General features: G+C 46.0%; 1 protein-coding gene across 2 annotated transcripts in view; it reads right to left on the minus strand.

Moving 5' to 3' along the window:
• Positions 1-1,008: 1,008 nt before the first annotated feature.
• The window catches only part of Iqgap1 (IQ motif containing GTPase activating protein 1), a 104,738-nt gene continuing 97,152 nt past the window's right edge, over positions 1,009-8,594 (minus strand). Inside the window, exons 37-38 of one of the 2 annotated variants that reach the window (XM_021168910.1) lie at positions 6,359-6,467; positions 1,009-3,339 (exon numbers count right to left, since the gene is read on the minus strand). In XM_021168910.1, the coding sequence (XP_021024569.1) occupies positions 3,226-3,339; positions 6,359-6,467 (223 nt within the window). In that variant the 3' untranslated portion in view covers positions 1,009-3,225. The remainder of the gene's footprint in view (positions 3,340-6,358; positions 6,468-8,594) is intronic. The other variant, XM_021168909.2, reaches the window with a different exon arrangement.

Raw genomic sequence — 8,594 nt, forward strand, 5'->3', positions numbered from 1 at the left:
AGGAACACTGACTTATAGACATGTGCTACTGTGCCGAGTCTTATGTACATTCTGGGATTTGAACTCACGCTTGTGCCACGATGTTTCTTACATATTGAGACATTTCCCCAGCATCATTCCCAACTCCTTGTTTTTATTTCTTGCAATTGCTTACTTAACTTTTTCCATATCCAACTGACCCTAGTCACTTCTGGTGAGTTACATGTGACAGAAATCCCCCAAGAAACACTCCCCATGAACGCTTAACATCTGGTGGCAAATTTAAACCTTCATAGTCAATCAAAATTACATGGCAACAGTCTGTCCCTCACTACATTTTTCTTTTTTTGGGTTTTCAAGACAGGGCTTCTCTGTGCAGCCTTGGCTATCCTAGAACTCTGGAGAACACCCGGCCTCCAGCCCTGCCTGCCTCCCGAGTGCTGGGATTAAAGGCATGTGCCATCATGTCTGGCTTGTCACTGTATTTCTTATGTTGAGGCTACATTAAGCATAATACACTTTAAAAGGCTAAACACCATGTTAAAATGACTCACTAGTCCATAACTGGGGGCTGGAAAGATGGCTCAGCAATTAGAGCACTGACTGCTCCTCTAGTTGCTTTGAGTTCAATTCCCAGCAACTCCATGGTGGCTCACGGCCATGTACAATAGGATCTGATGCCCTCTTCTGACATGCACTGTATGAACACCCATATATGTAAAATAAATAAATCTTTAAAAAAAAAAACAAAAAACAAAAATGGCCCACAATCAGTGAGCTGTTAAACCCAACAACCTGAATTTGACCCCTGGACCTACATGGTGGGAGCAGAGCGCTGACTCCCAAATTGTCCTCTGACCTCCATATCCACACAATAAATAAAATGTGAAAGAGATAGTCTGTGATCCAAAGGCAGGCTTGGTTTGCTCTTCTTTTAAAAAGACTACAAAGGAGTGGGGGTGATTTAATCTTACTCTAGTTAACGCCGTCTAACAGGAACTAACAATAAAACCAAGAAAAATAAACACAAACAGGAACAAATGACCTTTTATTTCATACGAAGATACAAAGGCAATTGTATGTAGCAACGATCTGACGGCCAGTCCAAATTCTTGGGAGGAAGTAAATTCATAGTAAATGTCACTATGGCTGCTCAGAGGGAAGGGCAGAGGAGGTGAGAGCCAAGACAGAAATGGCTACAGCTAATAAATAATGTAAGCCCGGCACAACTTAGTGTGCCAGCCTGAGGCTCACCAGGTGACTCGGTGCTGCCTAAGCAGGGTCTCACAGCAGCCATGAAGATCTTCAAAGGGCATGTGGCACAGCTCTACTACATATTCACGGAAGGAGCATCCTTCCAGGGAACCGAGACATCGAAGGCACTATAACCTGGATTCATTACTGTCTTGCAGGAGGCCCCAGGACATTTGTGATGGCAGTCTTTTTAAGAAAACATACCTGAAAGCCAGGTATAATGGCTCACACCTTTAATCCCAGCACTAGGAGACAGATGCAGGCAGATCTCTGAGTTCTAGACCAGCGTGATCTACACAGAGTTCTGATCTCTGTGAGCTCTAGACCAGCGTGATCTACACAGAGTTCTAGGACAGCCAAGGCAACAGAGACCCCATCACCTCTGTCTTAAAAAAAAGAAAAAAAAAAGACTCACTTGATACCTCTGTTAACCTTGTTTTTGAGGTGATGATGGTTGTAACAGGATCTTTTTCTTTTTTTCCTTTTTCTTTCTCTTTTTTGGAGACAGGGTGGGGCTATGTAGCCCAGGCTGGCCGTGACTTAGTGATCTTTCTTCCTCAGCCTCTGAGGGCTGAGATTATAGGTGTTGACTACCATGCCAGACTTAGCATTTTCCTTTAACTTGAAAATGTTTTCTCAGAAAACTCTGTTCGAAAGCACAATGTCACGGTGGTGGCAGATCCTTTCTCGGCACCCACCGCTACCTGCGTCCACTCACTGAGACCTCTACCTAAACCTGCACATGTGGACACCACAGGAAGGACCCTTCTCCAAGACTTACATTTGTAATAGGGACATACCGCATGATCTGTCACCAATTAAAACAGCTTATTGGCCTTTTCTATACACCAGTAAACTCTGCAACGTTCATTTAATTTTTAAGTTTTATGCAAGAATACCAATGACATCACAGGCTCAGTAGCATGATTTAACCATCTTTTTGAATAAAGAGTTTTTTTTTTTTTTTTTTTTTTTTTTTAAGTTTATAACTTTTAATCCAAAGACAAAGGATTCCAAGTTCAGTGACTGGAGCTGAACTGTCTTTGTTAGTCAGAGCCTAAGGGTCCAGGTTTCTCAGGTTAAAAGCATGGCATGGATTGTCTCCTGTTGCTAAAATCAAGCAGGGTTACTCAGCAGCTCGGCAGATCGACCCTACTGTAGGCTAGAGAAAAGCTTCAAGAATTCAGATATACAGATTAACCCAATGAAAAAAAACAACCCTTTCTCAGAGTGTTCAAAAGCATTATATAAATCTTTAAAATTCCTATTACTCACATTTTAAGAAATAAATTTATACTTTGGTAAGGCACTCTTGGAATACAGTTTAGAAACAGTTACATTTTGAGCTGGGGAAGCTATCCTTTGTGGGAGGGATGGTAAGTGCCCCGCCCACTCAGTCTTTAAATGGCCTGCTCTGACCGTGGGTTCGCCTTCACCAGGAAGGGCTCTGCGCTAACGGTATTGTCCAGATTTATAGGAGAATTCAAAAGTAATTGCTCTTTTTCTCCTGAAGCTGCTTCATTTGAACAGAGAACAGTAACTTGGATTAGCTCTGCCCATCAGACGCCATCCTCTGACTGCGCTGATGGGTTGTACTTCTGGTGAATTTGATGTGCATGCTTGCTATCAACCTGACAGCTTTCACTTCTAAACGAGAATTTGAATTTCACCATTCTTATTGCTAAGTAAAACAAACACCAATGTCTACAAAGTAGTAATGACCACTTAGGAGGCTTTAACAGAAAGGGGTTGGGAGGGGATTCCACCCTTTCCTACATGATGAGAGAAAATGAGGGAGCAGGGTTGAGGGGAAGCCAGGCTTACGGCTTCACAAGGAGAAGGGAGAGGGCACTGACGTCCGTCAGAGGGAGTGTGAACTGAGGCGCCGCTGGACCAGGTCCTTGCTTCTAAGGAATAATGGAGGATCCTAGAAAGACAGCCGTGGGGTGCTGCCGTTTTGTTAGCTCTTCTGGGCGGCGGGCAAACGAGCCATCACTTCCCATAGAACTTTTTGTTGAGAAGGAAGATCAGGAGGTTGACGTTCACTTTGGCTCTATCAAATAATTTCATAACTGCAACTCCTTCATACTGTAGCTGCAGCAAGTCCTGTTTAAAAAACAAAGCAAAACAATTTCACCATCGAATCCAGAACAAGAAAAGGAAGGACCCCACGATCCAGGAGAGGCGAGGCAGGACTTCTGTGCCAGGTGTGAAATGGAGACACACTTCTCAGTGCGGAGCTTTACAGGGCACGACCGCCCTGGCGCCGGCTACCCTGGGTGCTGGAGCAACAGGGAGCCTACAACTTAGTCTTAGGGTATCGTTTAGTTTATAGTAAAAGATTCTAAACACAAAGGAAAATTAGGAGTTATGTTCAGTTAAAATACATTTAAAGCTTATTTCAAAAGTTACAACGGAAGGGGCCGCTGGAGCGGTGAGCAGGGCACGGGTGAGTGGGTGAAGAAGCATCCTCAAGAGGCAAAGGGGAGGGCGGAGAGGGGAGAGGGGAGGTGGGATGGGGTTTGTTGAGGGTAGCCGGGAAGGGGGATGATTTGAAATGTAAAGGGATGATTAATTAAAAAGAAGTTACGATGGCATTTCCCCATTGTTTCAGATGTAGGTTCGAGGTTTTAATACACATGGAAAAAGTAAAGGCATTTCAATTTATGAAATATGCCAATGAGAATGAGAAATGAAAATGAGAATGACCTGTAATGTCTCAGTACCTACCAGTTGCCCGCCCCCGCCCTGCCTCCACCCCTGGCACTTTTGCACAGGCTGACCGAATACTCCTGTCCCCATGGTGGGATGGCAGGTAGGTGCTGCCTGGCTCAGTTTCTACAGTGCTGAGATCAAACCCAGGGGTTTGTGCCTGCCAAACAAGCATTCTACCAACAGAACTACATCTCCAGCTCTGCAGTCTACTGGAGTCCTTTGTTTTCAGGAGACTGAACCCAGGGTCTCTTGTAAACTGAATATGACTCCAACTTCAACTTCGCATGAGAAAGGTTGTCTAATGTAAATGCAAGCAGAACAGGAGGAGCAGTCATCGGGCACCGAGCCTGTGTGTGGCCTCGGTTAGGCACCTTACACACTATCTTTTCAAGGCATTACAAAAACCTTATGAAGCATAATTATCTGAACTTTAGAGATGAGCTGCTGAGGCTCAAAGTGTTGGGTGGCAAGGCCATCAGGAAAGAGCTGGCTCTGGGGTGAGCAGGTATGATCGGCTGTTTTCTAATGTTCTCTGCAGTCCTGACGGCTTACGGCAGCACTGTCGTCGCTACCACTAAACTGGTGAGTGGTGATGAGGAAGGGCATGAAGGGACCGCAGTGTCCTCTCTGCCTAGCCTAACCCTAACCCCAGGCACCTATGAGGCAGACCAGTTCCTGAATCTGAGCAGCAGTGTACAGTCTCCTTAGCAGACTGGTTGGCCTGCACTGGCAGTGACACCAATGGAACAGGGACTGTATGCAGTTTGCTTAGTTATAGTGTGTGAAGAAATCCTTTCACAGTTACTGAGAGACTACTGGTTACCAACAGGGAGGTACAGATGACTAAGACATACTGTCTCAGGAGTTCCCAGTTTTGGGGGTGGCAGGGAAATGAGTCAGCTCGCACTGTCAACAGAGGATGTCTCAGGGCTGCTGAGTCAAGGGGAAGGGCCATCACTGTGGCTGCAGGGGGGCAGCGTGTGCCAGTGCTCACTGTTTCATGGAGGCAGGAGGCAGGTAGGGAGCAGAGGGAGGGAGGCTGATTCCACGAGGGGAGAGCATCCTGTGCAGAAGTCGGAACGCTTGCTCACAGACAGGCACCAGCCTGGTTTGCTAGACCACAGCAGTGGCAAGCAGGGCAGGGTGTGGTGAGACATGGAAGAGCAGTTTGGCAGTAGAGCATGTGTGAGGCTCAAAGTTTGATTCTCAGCATTGCAAAAGAAATGAGCCAACCAGGCTGAAGAGGTCACTCAGTGGGTTAGGAGCACTGACTGCTCTTCTAGAGGTCCTGAGTTCAATTCCCAGCAACCACATGGTGGCTCACAACCATCTGTAATAGGATCTGATGCCCTCTTCTGGTGTGTGTCTGAAGACAGCTACATACATAAATATATAAATCTTTAAAAAAAAAAAAAAAAGAAAAAGAAACCAACCAACAAAAACCGTAAGAGGCCTACTATGTGGTACACACATAGTTGGGTCTGGACACCGCTCATGAATCCTTTCAATTGTCTGATTATTTCTGGCTTTGGATTTTGAAGATCGCTTTCACTATACAGGCTGGCCTGGAATTACAATGAAGTCCAGGCTGGCCTCAAACTCTGAATTCTCTTGCCTCTGTCTCCTGAGAGCTGGATTACTGGTGCGTGTCACCATCCTTATTGGGTACATTTTTTAAAGTGCAAAAATAGATATTTAGGCAGTTAGGCATGGTGGCACATATCTATAATCCCAGCAATTGGGAGAAACAGGGGAATCACGTGTTCAAGACCAGACTCAACTACATAGTGGATTTGAGGATAGTTTGGGCTACGTAAGATTCCTCCCACTCCCCAAAATCAGGTATTTGGGATTGGAAATTGAGCTCAGTGGGAAACAGCCTGCCTAGCAAGCACAAGTGCTGAGGGTCAAACCTAAGCACCAGAAAAAAAAAAAAAAAAGAAACTTAAAAAAAAAAAATAGGGATAGTTACGTTATAAAATTGCTACAGAGTTAATTTTGAATTTAAAATGTGACTCAGAATTACAAAGAGGCAATGTATTCACAAATTTTTAGTAATATTCCTAACAAAAGGTATCCATATCAAATACAAATGAAAACAGAGAGATTTCAAGTACAGAGCAGCAAAGAACCTCTTACTGCTAACACTGGTGGTCAGGCACCTCCTTCAAGGCCAGGCACCAGCTCATCAGGGCGCAGGGAGTGAAGGTTCAGGTACCAGTGCACTCTAACACACGCACCAGATGACTCTCAGAGGACACAGACCACACCCAACTCCCCAAACCCTTGGCTTCTCCCAACTAGGCACCTGCCGAGCTCTCTGAATACACAAAGCTCTCCCCAAAGGCTTTCTCTTATCTCTTCTCCCACCTCATCGGAGAGCGTCAGGCCCGAGCCTGTGCACACCCACCTGATAGTGCAACATGAAAGTCTCCATCTGAACTCCCATGAACTTGGCCTTTACTTCAAAGTCTCCAACTTCTTCTGTTGGACCAATTTCGAAGATAACATTTTTAAATCTGTTGAAACACAACACCGTATGTGTGAGCTTTGAGTTTTTAGGTAATGAGATTCTGAGATGGGGGAGGGGGCACTAGGGGTGCCTGGAAGAAGGTTCTGGATCTAAGTTCGCCTGGAGCGGCAGTGCCATTGGCAAAGCATCCTGCTGTGGTGTCTGCTTTGACGCCTGGAGAGAGAAATGGTCACCCCTCCCTGAAGCACTTGCAATTTGTTCCAAGAGGGCCCATGAGAAGGCCACCAAAGCCTGAAATGGTGAGACCAGATGGCCCCGCCCTGAAGCAGCAAGTCAAAAGTCAGTGAGAAAAGGAGCAGGGTGTGGTGGTGCACACCTGCCATCCCAGCACTCAGGAGGCAGAGGCAGAGGCAGAGGCAGGGAGATCCCTGTGTCTTGAGACCAGCCTGGTCTACAGAGTGAGTTCCAGGATACTCAGGGCTACACAGAGAAACCCAGTTCTTGGGGAGGGGGAGGGTGTTTGAGGATTGTGAGAGATGAGTGAGGAAGCAGAGGGGGTCAGCAAGGTTGCTTTACTGGACTGAGAATGTATGTACTTAAGGATGAAGGAAGCCACACAGCACCAACAATAAGTATGATTATGCTGCTCCCCAGGAGAACAGAGCAATCACGCCATATCTCCAGAGCTGTGGCCCACTACAGACAGTGGAGAACGAGTTAGGGTGCCCAAGAGGTCTCCAAGGGGATAAAGGAGCGCTCACAGAATCTGTGCTCAGAAACGGGCTGGTTTCACCTTACCTGCTTGGAACGCCTCCTTCCTAAGGATAATTGCTTTGTGCAGTAATTAGTGTGAATGCACTTGGTTAGTCTTTTAGTTTCTATGCCCATAGCAGCAAATGAGAGAGAAGAGATGCAAACAGAGGGGCAGGGGAAGATTCGTGGGAAATGATGACAGACAGACGGGAAGAATCCAGGTCAGAGACTAGGGGACTGCAAATGTCAGAACAACCACACAAACCAAACACCACAACAGAATCAGTCGAAAAACTGACCGGGGGGGTGGGTGGGGGGATCACAAGCCATACTCAAATCACACCAAAATCAAACCTGCCAAAAACACAACCCCTCAATCAGAAACCTAAGAAACATAAACTTAAAAAAAAAAAAAAAGAGTATGTGTTTGTGTGTGTGTGTGTAGTCTGCGTGTGTGAGCATGTGTTTATATGGAGGCCAGAATCAGGCATCGGACCCCCCGGAGCTGGAGTTACAGATGATTGTCAGCTGTCTGGCCTGGGTGCTCTTAGTCACTGAGCATCTCTCCAGCCCTTATGGAGGTATTTTATACAATCATGGCTGGCAGGGAGCGGTAGCTTGGGCTCTTACCCACATTCACCAGTCCTGCTGGAACTATGGCAACAATGTATCAGAACGATTTGCAACCACAATGACAAACAGTACTGCAGAGCCTGTACAGCCAGAACGTGAGTTACCACGTGGCCCTCCCTCCACCCCACTTGTGGGCACACACAGGAAGAAAGCAGGCACGCAGGGAGAGGTCCACACCTGTTTGGTACAGCACTGCTCACAATAGCTTCGAGTCGGAAACAGCACCTGCCCATCAATGCATGAAGGGCTGAACAAAATGTGGTACACACAGACAATAGAATATTATTCAGCCTTAAAAATGAAGGAAATCCTGTCATGTGGTAAAATCTCTAGGACATTATGTTAAGTGAATGGCCAAGCCAGTGACAATAGATAAAAAGTCCACAGCTTCACTTATGTGAGGTAACTAATGCAGTCAGATGCAAGGCCCATAAAGAGCATGGTGGCTGCCGGAGGCTTTAAAAACCACTCTTGGATTAGAAATTCAACCGTAGGCATTTACTATTTTAAAAAGCAATCATGGCCCAGAGTGGCAGTGTATGCCTGTAATCCTAGCACAGAGAAGGCTCAGGGAAGAGGATATGAGTTGAAGGTCAGCTTGGGCTACACAGTGAGGCCTCATCACCACCACCACAAACCAAAAGCTGAGCGTGATGCTGTGTGCCTGTAGCCCTAGCTTTGCAGAAGACTGAGGGGAAGATAAGTTGAGGCCACATCAACCTAAGCAGCAGAGCCAGGCACTATCTCAAAAAAAAAAAAAAAAAAAAAAAAAAAAAAAAAAAAAAAA

This window comes from Mus caroli, chromosome 7, assembly GCF_900094665.2.
Source record: "Mus caroli chromosome 7, CAROLI_EIJ_v1.1, whole genome shotgun sequence".
Taxonomy (NCBI): domain Eukaryota; kingdom Metazoa; phylum Chordata; class Mammalia; order Rodentia; family Muridae; genus Mus; species Mus caroli.